The following is a 17,824-nucleotide window of genomic DNA, read 5'->3' on the forward strand; positions in this document are numbered from 1 at the left end:
GAATAAGTGACAAAGTATTCCATCAACACGATGGGTTTCAATGTGTTGCACCAAAATATGGAGCACAAAATTAGCTTAGAACTGTGTTCCGCTAGAGTTGTTTTAGACTGTCAAATCAACCAGAACCACTTATGATAACACGTTCAGAAATACGTTTAAAAACCACCAATCAATCCTCTTGACCTTCTTAAGTGCTCCAATATGGTCTAACCATATCTAGCCACATCAAATATATATCACAATTTTGTCAATAACAGAATTATTGGGCAACAAGTGAGAAATCAAAACTGCAACAATTAATCGATGAACAAGTATTCAAAAATCAGTTTAGTGCATATGCAAAACAGAGTCAGTTCGCGTTGAAATTAAATATACAAATTAGAACAAAAAGTGGGGAATGCCCGTATAACAGCTTCGTTCAATCATTTATGTTCAGAGAGCTATGTATTTTGTTTCTCAAAACTTATCCTGTTTTGAATCTAGTCACATCCCAATTAAATGGTCATGCAAGCTAGATCTATGTAGCTCGCTGGCTGGACTTAACCGACCATCGGAGCAGGACAATTGTATGCCATCAATTTTGTTTACTTTACACAATTCAACCGGTGCTTCTCTGTAGCACATTCTGCTTAGCACAATATTGTACTGAATGTTGGCATGGCATCTTAAACCCTGCCTTACAAGCACACCGATAGAAGCTTATTGAATAACTAGCCAAAGCTACCATTCAAACCGCTACCTTCGGGGCACGGAAACAGCTAAACGAGCTGCCTGCTGTGTTGGATTTAATGGATAAATGGCAACCAACCAGCCCTGGCGGTGCTGTGAGCAGGCTTGGCTTACCCTTGCCCACCATCTCCGTCCGACAAACCGTTCAGCAGCGATGAGCTTATCCTATTCATTATTAAAATTAATTGTGAGAAAACAATCACATGCCGAACATTTGAACGGCTCCGGCAGACTTCTTCTTCCGTCGCAGCGTCTAGGAGAGAAAACCTTGCCAGGAACACACACACTGAGAACGCAAACGGCTGTCAACGACGGTGCAGACGGAGTTTTCGGCTTCGTGTGAAAACGGAGCAAAGGTAAGTTTGTTGTGAATAATAAGCAAACGAAACACACTTACCCGAAATGCCATCGTACGTCCACCATTCCTCCCAACTGACCGCAGATATTGCTGAAATAGAAAGAAAAAGGAGTGGGAAGGCGAGAATGAGATCGTGATAGTGCATTGGGTAGGAATTAGTTGAGCCGAAAGCAAGCGGAACGAATATTTTGGCAGCGGTTTTAGTATCGAATGAAATGGTCAACGTTTATGTCTAGCACGAGACAGAAAAGTGGGAGGCATGGAGAAAGAAGGAGCAAGATTCTGGTATATGTAAACATTACAAAAGGAAGAATTGATAAAAATGCATACTGTTCTTATGACACATTTGGAACAAGGGCTAAAAATAGCTAGAAATAAATTTTTATGGTTAAATAAACGTTCAACACGGATTCCACGGTTCTGCAGACTTCGTCAGCAGCTACTAAGCTGGGTGTGTTGGAGGCAAATCACTCTTCGACAGATCCTCCAGAAGTGTGGAGAGCGCCAGAACCCTTCGCACCTGGAATGAGCTATGAAACATCATGCAGCGGTACCACTCCCCTGGGAAGATGATCCGGCTGTTAGAGGTCACCATGAACGGGGTGTAGTGCAATAGTGTAGAGACATCCGTGAAACGATCCTCTACCCGTCTCGACAAGTTCTTGGATTCGCGGATGACATCGACATCTTCGGCAGAACAACAGCGAAGGCGGGTGAGGCGTACATCCGACTCAAACGCGAATCAGCAAGAATTGGATTGAGGATCAATGTGACGAAAATGAAGTACCTGCTTGCCAAAGGCTCAGATCATCTGGGAAGCTGCACTACAATCTCTTGGTGGTAAAGGAATTCTGCTATCTTGGGACGGTCATTACTTCGGATAACGACATCAGCAGCGAAATCCGAAGACACATTGTGCAGGGGAATCGTCCATACTATGGGCTGAGTACACAGACTGCTGAGACCCAGAATACTTTGAGACCGCACGAAATGTGAGATACATCGCACATTGATTCGCCTGGTGGTCCTCTATGGGTCCTGGACTATCCGAGCGGAGGATGCAATCACTCTGGGCGTGTTTGAGCGACGCATCCTCAGGATCATCTTTGGCGGTGTGTTCGAGCATGGAGCATCGAGGAGAAGGATGAAGAGAAAGAGAGAGAGAGAGAGAGAGAAAGAGAGCGATAGAGAGAGAGAGAGAGAGAGAGAGAGAGAGAGAGAGAGAGAGAGAGAGAGAGAGAGACGGATTCCCATTATCTATTAACCAGGATTCTTAGACGATTCACGGATTTTTTATCGTCTCAGTGCTTTACTGCTTGCTTTCCACAACCAATTTGAAGGATCTCACGATTAATTGGGGATTTTTCCATTACATTCCAACAATTCCTAAAAAACTATTTTGGTCGACTTGCAACCATCGAAAGAGTACGAAAATATAATTCGGATAATGAGTAAATTTCTACTGACAAGCTCCAAATTTCATACTTTTTGGATTATTCGATCAAATGGTGCTAACTTGTATATCAGTATGCCGAATTTCCGAATTCCGAATGATTTACGCTACTGAATTCCGAACACATGCAGCTATACAAACGATGCAAAGGGCCTAATTAGGTTTGTTCAACGGTGAAAAATCCCATTTGCAAACATTTTCCGTCCCCTCTCGGCTGCACCAAGTATGCGCGAGTTTAAAAATACAATCAAATCGTTCTGTCAAGCCCCGGGGCATGTGCGAAACTTGAGCCGCAGCCGAGCCAAATTGTTGCAACGAATTTAGAAGCATCAACACGATACTTTTCACTCCCGGCATCCCCTTGACATTTCCCGCGTCGGCATCGATACCCGGGGTTCGATGGATGGATGACGTTTTGATTTTCCTGCGACTTCCCAAAAAACCCAGCATCGACAGCAATGCCCCGACGGTAGTACACGGTTTGTGTGCAATACATAGCCACATAACACACACATGTAAGTTGCTCGACAAGTTGCTCGAACATAATTTCCGGAAAAGTAGCAAAATTAAACGGTAAGTGATGTAAAGTGCTTCACCGCTCGATTGCGCGCGTAAAGTTACGATCATGGCGGAGGATGGAGAGTTGGGTTACGCGCGACAGCCAGTCTGCACACACACGCAAACACACGCACGCACACAGAAAAACACATCCAAACCGAGTCAATCAGTCAGTCAGGGCACCCCACTCGGGCCCAAAGTTTGCACCAATGGCAAAAACTTCTCGCTCTACGCGGACGCGGCCGTTGTCGGTTTGATTATAAATCCGGTCAATTTATTCTCGCCAATTTGTCGGTCGGCAGTTCGGCGAAATTGGGCTTTAAGCGGACGTCTCGGGTGGTGGCTCACACGGGGCAGGGGGTCCGGAAGGAAACGACCGTTTGTGCAAAAGTTTGGTTTGTCGGGCTCCGATTTGCTCTGCCGCCAGCCGGTCGGATGATGGATGTGTCGAGATGTGCTGTTTCGGTGCTGGAAGGGGTTGAGATCGTGCCGTTAATTAACCTGAGATCTTTCCTGACACCCCGGGGCAGCGCAGGCGGCGTCGGTGGGCAAACGTGGTCAGGGTCTGCCAGTCTGCAGGAAGGCTAGCCCGACACGTAGTTGGAAGATATTTTCCATCGGCTTGAATGTTTGGCTTGATTTCTTCGTGCCTTTAACGCACGTTTGTACAATTTGCACCTTTCCAGTAGCATCCATTGTGCGGACGTACACACACACACACGCAGTGTAGGGGGAGTGGTGAACAGGAAACATTTGCCCTTAGGTACGCCGGTGCTAGCATTACTGTTAACGGATTACACATTTTAAACCTGCTCCCTTGCAGGATTTGCTGGCACACCTTTGCTCGCGGCGCCAACACAAAGCGCTGCCTGTAGCCGGTGCAACTGTTGTGTCCAGTAACAAAGCACACACACACACATAGAAACATCAACACTCATACATATATGTGTACACAGCCAAACGCAAACAACGAGAGCTTGGTCTCTTTTTCTTCCCATCGGCTCCCTCTCTCTCTCTCTCTCTCTCTCTCTCTATTCGGTGCCGGCTTTTACAAACTCGGGAGCCTCACAAGCATCCGGCAGCCCTGGCCTGGACCTGGCAAAGCCCAAAACGATAATAGTACATAATCACAGGGAGTTTCACTTAGGGAAAAACGGTTCTGACAGGGAAAATCCTAGAGCCAGCGTATGCTTTGGCTCGGTTGAGTGTAGGGTGCCAGCGCCGGTGTGGAGTGCATCTCGGCAGTGGCTCGGGCTCTGTTTCGACGTTCAGGGTGTATGTGAGTGTGTGTGTCCTGATTAGAACGAACCTAGTTCGAGCAAAAGGGTGGAAAATCCTATTATCGAAATAGTCAGACTGTTTTTTTACACCGCGTGTATGAGTCGTGTGTGTGTGTGAGGGACGAATGCATGGAGGCCAGTTTTCTCGGACAAGACGGTGTCGATTTCTTCTCAAGTGGGTCCGGTGTTTAGTGTTGGGAAAATGTTTGAAATTTTAGGAACGAGACGGAACTAGGTTCATTTATAAAAAAAGAAAATGGATCCGACCATTCCAACCGGACTAACCGAATGTTCTGAACTGTTCGGACCGTAACGCTCAAACATATTAATTCTGAATGTTTCGACCGTTCCGATAGCTCTGACTACTTATCCATGTCCAGCTGGAATGATCGTTCCAACCGTTCCAACTAAAAGGTTCCAACATTTTGAACCTAGTTCGAACGGTTCAGATTGTTCCGACCGCTTTCACTAGGTTCAAAACTTAACAAAAATGTAACCTAGTTCCTCGGTTGATACGTCCAAACCTACTTAGTTCAATATTATGGACTTAGTTATGGACTTAGTTTCTACAGAATCTACTGAGTTCAAAATGTTCCAACCTAGTTCCAGCCGTACTGACCGTTCATATCCTTCCAACAATTTTGATAGTTCCGACCTTTTGTAGCCTAGTTCCTGGATCGTTCCAACCAAACCTATTGAATTCAAAATGTTGAACCAAGATCATAGGTTATGGGTGTAGGGCTACGTCCGAACCTACATAGTTCAGTATTATGTACCTTGTTCCGACCGTTTAGACCACTCCAATCGTTTCTACATAATTCACAAAGTTCAAAATTTTGAACCTAGGTTCGACCTCACCGAATCGTTTACATCCTTCCGAACATTTAGATCGATCCTTCCGTTCCGATTGAACCTGCCAGGTTCAGAATTTAAGGCTTAGTTCATGGAACGCGCTGACGGAACTCACCAGGTTCAAAATGTTTAACCTAGTTCTTAGATCGTAACAACCGAACCTGCTTAATTCAATACTATGAACCTTGTCCCGACCGTTGCGACCACTCGAATCGTTTCTACAGAATACACGTACTTCAAGATTTTAAACCTGGTCGGTACTAGGTACATATCCTTCAAACCGTACATATCCTTCCGACCGTTTCGATCGTTCCTGCCATTCAGACTATACCTATCAGGCTCAAAATTTGGAGCCTAGCTCCTAGATCACGCCCGTACCTATTGAGCTCAAAATGTTGAACCTAGTTCCTAGATCGTTCCGATTGAGGAACGGAACTGGTCTACTAGATGTGCTCCGGAACGCGCATCACTAAGTCCGGAAGTGAGTGTCGTTGCTCCCACTCTTTCAACCACTCACCATCTTGTGATCCACTAGAGACTTGGCAGATGTGATTCCACCATAGCTTTGAGAAACGTGTTGTTTTACTTGCTCCCTGCTTTGGAGCAGGCTAGATTCTTATTTGCCTTGTCCAAATCATGCCCCAACTTCTTATCAAGGCGGGAAAGAACAAAAAAAAAAACCCGATCGAAAGGTGACCCGAATGGCGTCAATGGTTTACCTCCTGCCTGTTTCTGCAAAAGCATAAAATAGGTTCAACCCTCTGCCCTGTTTCGTCGCTCTTACCTACTGCTAGCTGACAGGGCTCTTGAGCGACAGGAGGTGAAGGGGTATGCACGGGCGCACTTTTCACCAGCAATCTTTTCCGGGACGGCGGTGAAGGTGAGCAAAACAAGATACAACCCATCCCAGCCACTCGACAGATCCGCTCCGAAACCCACTGGCACTGTTTTGTCGAGCATAAGATATCAAGAGGCCAAACTCTTGAAGACGCGTTGAAAAGTAAACCCCCGAGAGTAAGAGGGGAGGGGGGGGGGGAGGAGCAGGTGGGAAGGCAGTCGACGGTGCAACCACAAAACTCCCGAAAAACGATCCACCAGCCGGGCGGAGGATAGAGGCTAGAGAAGCTTAGATTCAATTACAAACCGCCGTCCCCACCGGTACCGTTCAAGTTACGGCATTTCCCTGTGCCCTGCCCAGGGACTGATTGGAAACTGCCGACAGTAAGGGGCCCAAGGATGCTCAAGGATGCTGCTGTGCACGGTGAGCAACGAGTGTAGAGAGATGCTTTTCAATTATATTTGCCCGACAAACCTACGATCCGGGGAGCTTCCATTTTCTCCCGTATTACGGGCGTGTAATCTTCCCCATCGTCGGTAACGGGGCATTTTTCGCATGATCCGAATAATTTCATTCACCCAGTGGCCAGCTGCTGCTGCTGCGGCGGCGGCGGCGGCGGCGCACCTAAACTCCCGCTCTCTCCCGCACACTATTTCAATCTAGTTCTCTCTGTTTATCCCCCATTCTGGCTCGCCCTGTCTGCCCTACTCCGCATCAGGAACAGTATCGGAGTGGTTTTTGTTTCGAATTCCCCACGGGAACACGGAAAAGGGTAGCACGGGCCATCGGCATGGATGGGAATGCGCAACGGATTGCATAGATGAACGGTGCGCGCTCGCTCAGGCCCGAATATTTTGGCAAACCTATAAAATGTAGCTGCTGGAATGTGTAGCATTGTGTTGCGATGCTGCGTGTTGTTGCATCGGCATAGGTGTGTCCGTCGGCTGCTCAGGTGCTTGGGCGGGGGTTGAGGCGATTGGGCATCGCGGTTACATAACCGCTCGCGTTGTTTGGGAAACGGCACAGGTGGATTTTCCTTCTGAGCGGACTGAGCGGCCGCGGAGAATCCCGACCTATAGGGGTCCCCTAGCTAAACCTCCACATGTTAGTTTGCTTTTAAAAGAGATTGATTTTTTTTTCATTAATGCACATATGAACAGAAAACTAAATCTAACTCAAAGTATTACATTCTTACAAGTAAGTGTTTGGAGTGTGGTGATAGCGTTTTAAGCAATCAAAGGTTGTTACGAACTTTGAAGATAATTTTCGAAGGCCTAGACAAACTCGTTATACATTCGCACTCTTCCATATAAGCAATGGAAGCAATGGGCAATAAAGCATGAAGAAGCTCATGGGACGTTTAATTGAAATTTTAAAGAACCTCGTCGTTGATCTCGATAGCATGGACGACAAGTCTACAAATACGCAAGTACAGAATAATCATTATCGGACACCTGGATTTCAGGCATTTTTTATTTGTTTTGGCTTTCTCCTGTTATATTATCATGATTGAGCAAACAAACGAATAGCAAATTCTTCTTTACAAATACAAAAAAACTCTTATCAAAGACGTCCAAATACGTATTTGTTTTGAAGGACTTAAAAAACTGAAAAAAAAAAAAATCTTACACCAAAGACTGGCCAGTATTTGATAATAGTTTTGACCGTACCGGAAACACCCATGATGGACAACCTAAAATATGCAAAATTTGTAATCCTGATTACACCAAGACTTTAAAATAACATAAAAAACTGCCATACAAATGAATAGAAGAAAATTAATCCTTTACTTAGTATTCATAAAAATAAAAACAGTTGATATTGATATATTTTGCGGTTTTTTTTTAAGAAAACAGGAGGCCGCTTCCTGTTCAAAGCCGCAAGCGTGATAGCAAAGCCGTAGCGTGATACAGGGTTTTCCAGGAGTTCTCATAGCTGTGGGACACTTTATTGACGCTTTCATACGTGAAATGAACTAAATGTAATGGGAATTGGACTCTATAGCACTCTTGTTGAACAAATCCAATAGGAATTTCCAAGGCGTCTGTTCAAAACGGGTGCCATAGAGTCCACTTTCCATCATTTGAAGTTCACTACCAATAGGAAAGAGTCAAGAAAGTGGCCCATAGCTATGAGAACCCCTGGAAACCCCTGTATCCTGTCGCCCTTGACAAAAATGTATATCCTATACAGGAATTGGGGACTTAATGAGCATCACGCAGTTGGATATTTAGTCCTTGCTACGGGGGGACGGTCTATTTCAGACTTGAACTCATGACGGCCATGTTATTTGTTTTAATCTGAAATTCCAGCAATCCTATCAGTAATAAGAATCATTCAGCAACGTTAGCAGCTCATCAAAATGACTACTTGTTCACTAAAATTATAGCACAGTCACTGTGACATTACTGACTGTTCAGTTATTGGTGGCGATTAAAAAGGCACGAAATATTTGCTTCCAAATGAGGGTTTTTTTGATGCGCAAAGATTGCCATTACCTCAGCTCGTGTGCATCCATGTTTTATATTGTTTAATACAGTTGTTATACTGCATTTTGCCGTAAGAAGTTTGATAGTTAAAGTAAGACGCTCAAAAGCTTGTGGGACAAATCCAAAACGATATTGGGAGACAAACAAAACATCCTTTGGGAACAATCAATTAATAAAGAAAATCCTTTAAAAGAGAGGTCAGAGGACAGATTTCACACATCCGAAGGGATTGCTCAGTGTTCAGCTCCTGTTCAGCTGCCTGGCCACAGCGAGTCACAATTAATCATACCTCGTTACGTTAAAAGATTCCATGTGCAGGGACAAACCCAACGAGATCTTCACAGATAACGAGGCGAATGAGGCCAATTGGCTCAAATTCTCTATAAAAAAATAAAAATAAAAATAAATAGCTATGTGCAATCGCGCCACTCCATTGTATCAAATGTATGAGAATAGGCCTTACTTTAGGCGCCAATGAACACGTTATAAGGTGAACCTGCTGCTGCTGCTAATGCCATGCCATCAAGCATTTAAACAGCCGTTCCATCGATCAGACTGCCAATCAGTGTAGATCGCCACGGAAACCGGGTGACAGATGGACCAGATTTGCCGAGCCAATTAACTGGTTTTGGGCGGGCACAAAATCAAAACGCTCGCAATGGAGGCGCCCAAATCGAGGTAAAATAAGAGGAAGAAAATAAACAAATGCACGATCTGTTCCGTTTTGGGTGTGTGTGTGTCCCTTCCTCCGAACAGCACGTGGCAGTAGCTTCATTTAAACATTCTTTTGTCATGTCGCGACAGTGCTAGTGCCGCTGCATTCACCCTGTGCCTCCACGAATGCCAAATGCGACCGTCCCGCCAACTCTACCCCCTTCCCGCCGACGTACAGCCACTCGGAAAATCGGCTACCAATTGCCGATGTCAAACAATGTGACGTGATGTTTTTTTTCTTCTTCTTTCTTTTTTTCTCCAAACACCGATCCCGAAACTCCCGGAATGCGGCTTTAGGTGGGGGAAAAAGGGGAGAAAACACACAATCACCGAAATCTTCGCACAAAATGCTCTCCCGGAAGCCGGAACCGCTTTGCAACGAGGAACAATGCACTCATCGCGGCCAAACGAATGGGAAATTTGTATAAAATCACGCAGTCATGCAACAGGAAGTTCATACACAAAAACAGTCATTCTCCACGCTGCCCACCGCACACCGCCGTTCAAACTGTCCCCTCCTGGTGTGCGGTTGCGGGCCTCCCCAGCCACCCCTTTGCGCGATAATCGCGATCACGAAACGAGATGAGGCGTGATTGAAAAGAAACAAATTAAAGCGGCGGGTGTTGATTTTTTGCTTTGTTTCGCTGTTTGCTGGGACGACGTATGGGGAGAAGAGGGGAGCAGGCAGGACTGCGGGAGGGAAGGGTGCTTAAAATTATGATAATGAGCGCAATTATGGGTTCGGCAAAAAAATTTTTTTTTTTGCACGGAGCGGCCACTTCCACTTCCAGCCCGAACCTGCTAACGCACGGTTACTGGAACTCCCCAGGTCAGCCAAGCAGGAGGAGGCAGTCCCTCCCCCCCTCCCGCCCGCCGGACACGAAGGAGCGTCAATTTAATCCCCTCACGTAGGTGGAATGAATCGAGGCGTAAATTGAACGCGCACAAATATTTCACGTACGCCGAAAAGGATGTGTGCCCAGGATTTGTTCGTTAGCGTTTAATGATTGCGTGCCCGCGTGCTTGATCTATCGTTGCGGCGGTGCGGCCCAATCGAATCGAAAAATGTTACCAATTCCCCCCCCCCCCGGTCCGTCGGGGTCCTTCCTTGTCTTCGGCTTTCCCCCGGACACGTTTCGAAATTGTCAACCGGAGGCGTTTTGAAATTGTGTGCTGAGGCTTTCCCGTGCGAAATAGTTTTTTTTGTTTTTTTTTTTTTAACATAACATGTTCTTTGCAACATTAGGGACCGTTATCGCTAGATGATGTGGGCTGCCTAAAAACATAAAATATAAAGATTCACCCGGGCCGTGTTGCTTGCGGGTTATAAAACCCGTAATAGCGTGGGTTAAAAGCTTGTAATTACCGCTCGAAATGGATCAGCAGAGCGTTCACTTTGCAGTCGATTGGTGTGCGTGCGTGAGCTTCATAACACACACACACACATACGCTGCGGTTCAGAACGGTTGGAGCTTCTTTTGCCAGAATAAAAAAAAATAACAACTTCAGCAACCAAGAAACAGGAAAGGAAATACTCTACACCACCGGCACGTATGTACGTTTGATTTTGTTTTCCCTGCTCTTCCCCAAAAATCACTTAAACTGTTTCCATTTTCCATTCGAGAGGGAGCCAAATCCCTTAGCTGAACAAGAAAACGAAGAAGAAGAAGAAGAAAAAAACGAAGTCAGCCCAGTGCCCGTGCTCGGAATATTCCAGCAGAAACGCGGTTGGGCAACGGCAAAATCAACCGCTGCTCACCCAGCCGGCGATCGGCGGTCCCCGGGGGGAACGCGAGACGCTGCCGTGCAGGGTGCGGAGCAGTAGGGTCGTAAAACGTCCTCGCAAAGACGCTCCCTAAGTTGCGGCTGCGGGCCATGCCGGCGTGCGATGGGCCAAAAATTTAGAAAGCAACCCCGCGGGCGGAAGTTACGGCGAGGGCAGTGAAACAACTCCAAAAAATCATTCACTCGATGGGCGCCGGGCCCCATAAGCCACTCCCTTTGACAAAGCAGTAAACAAAGGGGGGGCAACTTATCATCCGTGTTGCTCCGTGTCGCTTTTCTTTTTCGTCAGCCCTTGTCGCCCGAGCCCTAGCCAACCTGTCCGCCGCAGCGTTCGCCCGCTTTGATGTGCGGGCTGGATGAGCAATCGCGAGGGATGAGCTGTCAGCAGTCGGTTCCGGGATCGAAAATCGATAAGCGGTAAGCTCCCTGTAGCCAGTATTTACATTGATTGTTGTTTTTAGTGTACCAAGGGGAGTGGGGGATATGTAGGAAGGGAAGCAACAGGAAGGGAACTAGAACACACACACACACACACACAAAAATGAAGACGCGCCTGTCAGTGCTTCCGCTGACCGCTGCATTTGAGTCTTCACACAGTGACGGGCAGAGGCAGTAAGACATCTCATGACCGCGGTGAAGGTTTGCTGCTACATTTTGCTGTTTTTGATTTGTTTAAGGCTTTCCCCTCGCTTGGCAATGCGTGCGATGCCAGTGAGCAGTAGTAGAACGACGGACCAGTCGCTGTTTTAAGCTGTTGATGTCTTATGCTATGGGAGTTTAAAGGTGTGGTAGCTGACATAAACATCACTTTAGCACTGGTAGTTGTTGGAGTTTGAAACAACTTACTAGCGAAGTTTGATTGAGTGTTGACATGCGTGTAAGGGAGCAGGGAGGTAATAGCGGCATGCGGTGCCAAATGGGCACCTTTGATTTAAGCAAAACAATAGCATTGAAAAGGAGTTTAAATTTTAAAGTGGTTTACTACTGTAATCAATACAATATTTTTCATGGCAGTTTATCAAAAGCTGGGAATATATCAAGGGAATTTTAGACTTATGATTAGACTATAATTCAGGCTAAAAACAGGAAAAGCTCCTGTTTATGTACGACATACAACTAACAGCCGACTCTAAAATAAAGAATTTTCGCTTATAATCTGAGGCGAATGGTCAAGTGAGCAAGTGAGCAAGAACATATAGCTACTTTTCTCTAGCTGGTTCACACGTTAACCGCTAGTAGCGCTTAGCGATCTCTTCGCCTTGTGCTTCGTCTCAGCTAGCATCTGAAGGACGAACAGCAGTGGGATAAATGTGAGAGAATATACTGCAGAATCGGCATTCAGTGACAGGTTTAGCATAGAACGAACAATTGAATGAAAGATCATAGAACGAGCAATTGAATGATAGATCCGATCAAATGATCCGGATCACCTTTCTGAATGAACCGGAACTGACCTGATCTTCAAAAAGATCCGTTTTAACACCAATAATTGCTACGCTTAATTCTTGATCCTAAACCTATTCTAGCTTATGTAGATCATCATTCTGATCTGTTCAGAACATCTCGATTGATTGATATTGAACTAAAAGAGCAGATTATGTAAGGATTTAATTTACTAACAAGTTATTCTACAGTGCCTATGCTACAAACTCTGTGTACTGATGTTGTTCTATACCACAGGCGGAAGATATGTTACTTGTTCTTTCCATGTTATTGCAGCATTATGTAGACAAAGAGGAGTTGCTGATATTGGGGAACCCGTTTTCGTTTTAAGTTCGTAGTCTGAAATTTCAGCCTGTTAGCTGTTTGCATTGTATACCAGTTTTTCGAGCAGCTATCTAAGTGAGTATGGGCTACAGATGGGCTTATCCCAAGGTGAATGAATTTAGAAGGCTGATTTTTATCGCTTCTGTTTGAGTTAGTTTGAGCAAAAGCTTTCACCCGTCCTGTCAAAAAGTGATGTTTACAATTGGTTATAAAAACATGCTATGAGACCACCTGGACTACATACACTTTGATTCTAGATTCCACCACCTGATCTGTTTAATGTACCTTGGGGTAAATGTAAACAACATCGTGTTTTCGAGCAGGTACACGAATTTAATTCAAGCTTTGAGGCTAGAATAACCTAGACTGAAAATTGCAGGCAAGTTTTGTGTGTGGTTTTGCATGGAGTACAACACATGATTTCAGCCTCCAACTGTCAAACTCCATACAAAAAGCTGACTAGAATCGTGAAGGGCACCGTTATTCGCTAACTAGTGAATCTTCTAAAAAATATTGCTTCAGATATACCTGGATTCACCTTCGGTTTCTGTGTTTTGCAGATAGTTCTAGCATATTAATTCATCGTTTAGAAGACTCCGCTGCCGGTCAAGGCCTGCCTGTACCCACTAAGTAAAGAGTGCTTGGCTTTCAGTGACTTTTTGTTACCGTAACAGGATATTCAGTCCTACGCACGGTCTACGACTGGAACCCATGACGAGCATGTTTTTAAGTCGTTCGAGTTGACGACTGTACCACCAGATCGTTACATTGAAGAGACATTGCCTTAAAAAAACGGGCAAAAATTGTAGATTTTTCATGGGTTTGATACATTTATCAGTCAAACTCGAATCGTGATGGTCAAAAAAGTGAAGCAACTTCGTTGAAGAGCGTGCGCGATCAAACAACGGCACTCCGTAGCGTCTAAAACCGATACCGTGCGGCAGTTTGTGGACGTCGTATAAGCCTGTTTTGGCATCTACAACATCAGAGCATCCCAGTCCCAAAGAAACCCCAATTCCTACCCTGAGCGACAAGAAGCTTCAAATGATGCTGTAAAATCGAGATCGAGCGAAAAGTCGCTACATCGGTTCGCTTGGTCTGGAGAAACTTGGTTCTGCACAAACATATCAGGAAGCAGACATCGCAGCAGCAAGCAATGAGCAACACTCAATGCGATCAATTTAGGCGAATTTCGACGGATTTGCGATATGACACCCTATTAGGCGAACCGATCCAACATCCCCTAGCTCCGTTCCATCGAGAATGTAAGAACCAACATGATGTAAAAGCTGTACTCCAACAATTTTATCGCAAAAACTGTGAAGAAATTGATAAAAATCAAAAGTCCGTCATGGCGAAAAATCCGAATAAGTGATGAAAGGCCATTTTTTTTTTAAATGGTTAGACTACTTAGCATGCCCGCTGTGATCGGTATCGCAGTATCGGTCTTACGAGACTGCTACCAGCACAAATGCAAAAATGTTCATATTTTAAGTGTATCTTGCACTAGAACTATTCGTCATGATGACCCATAATCATCATCATGGCGAATCCGAACACACAGCCGGCATTCGGACGGTATTGAAAAATTACAACCCAGAATTAATACGCGCACAGTCGCCAAAGTGCGAGGGGGGGGGGGGGAAGGTGGTGAAAAAAACCTAACCATTACTCTTGCTGCTCGCTACTTGCACAATATCGATCTAAGCCCATATTTTCACGCTCATTCCAGTCGGCAGCTCGGGCTGCTAGGTAGCACGGATGCAGCGCCGCCATAAATCTCCAGCCCGGCATCCGCCTGTCTCGGCCGTCCATCCGAGCTCACCGTTTTCCCAGAGCGGGGACGGTGCTTCACCCCGGGCCGCACCTGATTTCCTTCCTTAGGTTTGGGGCGCAAGGAAGCAAAGCTGGATCCAGGGAGCTGTTCCGCGCTGGACATCGTAAAGTAGAGCTACCCGTCCCAGTAGAAGAAGTTGTGTTATTAGTTACACTTTTAGCGTCAGCCAGACCGCTCGCTCGCTCTACAACCGGACGACCATACAATTATGGAGCGAGATGGAGAGAGAGAGAGAGCGAGAGAGCAGTCGATTCCGAGTCCCTAATTCGTCACCTCAACCGATAGGAACTGTGCCGGTTGGGATGTTGCAGAGCGTTTGAGCTGCTTTCCGAAACAACGGTTAAGCTTTCGCAAACAGGATGCTTTGCTGTGGCCGGACAGACGCGGTGCGCGGTGTATTTCGCCAGGGTGCAGGGTGCAGGGAGCAGTGTTGGTTCCCTTTCAGCGATCGTGTCTAAGCTGCGAAACGCAAACGGAGGCCTGCCAAAGCTTCCTGCGGGAAAGCGGAGGAAGGAAAAAACTCTCTCTCACACACACACATACACACACTTAAGCGATGGAAAACGTCTCGAGGAAGCAAGAAGCGAGAAATAACACTTTCGTTCAACACCTGGCGTTTATGCAAAGTACGCTCTTCCGGTTGCCGGTCCGCGTGTGGTCTCCGGTTGCAGTTACTTTGGGAAACATTTTGTGTGTCCGTGTGTGTGTGAATGTAGGGAGTGAAATTTGTGGAAAAGTGGCCCGAAGACTTCCCGGCTCAGACAACAAAAAAAAAAAAAAAAACATCTGATAGCGACTTCCGGCCACAGTCGGTTCGCTTTATCGCGCTCTAAACCTTCGGTAAGACGATGTGGCTCGCTCGAGTCACGAGTGCAGCAAAGACGACGGTTAAGGTGACGAACCCCACGTTGCCGGAGTTTCGGATTCAGTGGAGTAGTGCGTACTCTTTTCGCAGCACTTCGACGCAGACGCTTCGAAAATCGATGTAAAGAACCTGAAAAACCTCCCCGATTGATCGTTCCTTGCGCTAATAAATCGAAACTTACTTCAGCGTCATATTGCAAACCCACCCACACGGGAGGGCCGATCGGTATGTTATCGTGCTAGTTATCCAATTACTACTAGGTGTGTTTTTCGTGCGCTTCTTGCATTTTCTTGCCCAGTTTTCTAAACGCTGCCCCACCTCTTTAGTTGCAATAAAAATTAAGCAAAGATATTCGCCCGGCGACGAGCGCGGTAGAAACAGCAAGCAAGCAAGCAAAAAAAAAAACACAGGAAGCCAATTAGCTTCAGCACTGCACCAGAAACCCTTCCCGAGCCCTCGCAGACTTGTGACTGGGAAATGGGTGTGAAAGATTTAATGTTTTTCCCATTAGCGCGACGCAATTAATGATGGCAAGGGGAGTGGGGTTTTGCGGGACAGAGGAGGAACCCGTTGGCTATAGTTATCTTACTGCTCCGATAGTGCACCACGAGCCCGATCACCCCGAAAACCCGTGCAGTGGTGGTGGGTTTAATGCCGCCAACACTAACGAGCGCAAATGTGAGCCGTTTGCCGCACGAGAGGTCAAATTACCACGGTTTTACTCTTGTTCTGCAAATAACTTTAACTAATTGTCCTTGCTCTGTTGGATAAAGCTTGGGTTTAATTTCCTCACTTACGGAGTGAAAATAATAAAAAAAATAATTTAAAAAATTTAAACACGTTTTGAAGGCAATTTTATTTTGGTTTGAGGGTTGAGGGTGTTTTAATTATTAATTTTTTTGAATTTCTTATCGAAATACGTTTGATATTTCATTCACCCGGCTGGTGAAATGTTGACAGTTTATTTGTTACATTAAAATCAAGCGAATTCAGGCGCTCTGTCGGCAAGAAATCAAAGCTTAAATCAAACCAAACAAAACAGAAATTCCAACAAGACCCATTAGGACCAAGCCACCCATACGTAGGACCATTTGTGGTAAATGCAGGCCTAGACCGACCGAATAATAAAAAAAGCAGAAAATTAATATCTATATTTTTCGAGAAAATTATCAAATAATCATGCATGGAGCTTTCAATATAAAGTGAGTTAGAAATGATCATCCACAACCGGTGTTCTTGCTAGGTAATTTCACGTACATAAATAGACCATTTGATTGCAAGCCAAAATTTGATTACACAGATATTCATTTCAAAGAATCACCTACACAACGGTCCAAGCTGAATAGGAATACTGCTAAATTTATTATGTATCCTTTCTGATAGAACATCAATGGTATACTTCTCATCTTATTCTAATGTCTACCAGTTGTCATGACCTCTTTAATGTCGATCGTAGTACCAAAAATGCTTACATGATTAAAAAATGTATTAAATTATTTAAGCAGTATAACAGCCGATAAAAATTATCAATTTATTCTGTTATAAAATTAATTATAATGAATTATATGTTCCATATTTATATCAAAATCCTGAAGTAACATATCACATTATTCAGTTTATATTGATTTGCTTAAAAAGAATTAAAGGAAGCTCTCGTTGAATAACTCAATAATTGGGAAATTTTATTTAATTTGTTTTGGTATACGAGGAGCCATATTTCGATTGATATTTAATGAAATATGAACAAAATCCCTTTCACGCGAGGTCTAAAGCAACCATTAGTAACGAATTGAAACGAGAGAGAATGAAATCTAGAGTGTAAGGTGCATTTGGGAAAGCTGGTGAGAATAAGGCATTACATTTTCATAGCCAAAAGTAAGCGATTTAAAAAAGTGTAATAAACTGTTTTAAAAGCAATGTGCACCGCCTGAAGGTATGCAAACCATCCTTAGTCGATCAGTTCCTTAAGCGCACGATGTAGTAAATCGTTTAGAAAATACGACTAAATGTAAAACGTTTAACCACACTTACACAATCGTTCCAAGAACTGTAATACACAAATACCTAGTAAACAGGTAGCAACAGCAACACTTCCAGCCTGACTAGTGTAAATCGGCAGCCGCGAACGTAGCCTGCTGGCCTGGTATTGCTACGCTCCATCAAAACGGTTCGACCGGTATCCGGTGCGCATCAAACTCATCGATAAAAAAGGGGTGCAGTGCGCGCGAACGTTGTCGCTTCCGGTCAGCATAAATTCTAACCCGCGGTGCCCGCAAGGAGTGGCCTTATGCTTTGCCAC

At 45.1% G+C, this 17,824-nt stretch overlaps 1 protein-coding gene across 3 annotated transcripts in view; it reads right to left on the reverse strand.

Moving 5' to 3' along the window:
• Nucleotides 1-17,824, reverse strand: part of LOC120906329 (carbonic anhydrase-related protein 10) — a 60,036-nt gene that overhangs the window by 10,846 nt on the left and 31,366 nt on the right. For all 3 annotated transcript variants that reach the window (XM_040317906.1, XM_040317907.1, XM_040317908.1), the window contains one exon: nucleotides 1,127-1,177. In XM_040317906.1, the coding sequence (XP_040173840.1) occupies nucleotides 1,127-1,177 (51 nt within the window). The remainder of the gene's footprint in view (nucleotides 1-1,126; nucleotides 1,178-17,824) is intronic.

Source organism: Anopheles arabiensis, chromosome X, assembly GCF_016920715.1.
Source record: "Anopheles arabiensis isolate DONGOLA chromosome X, AaraD3, whole genome shotgun sequence".
Classification (NCBI taxonomy): Eukaryota; Metazoa; Arthropoda; class Insecta; order Diptera; family Culicidae; genus Anopheles; species Anopheles arabiensis.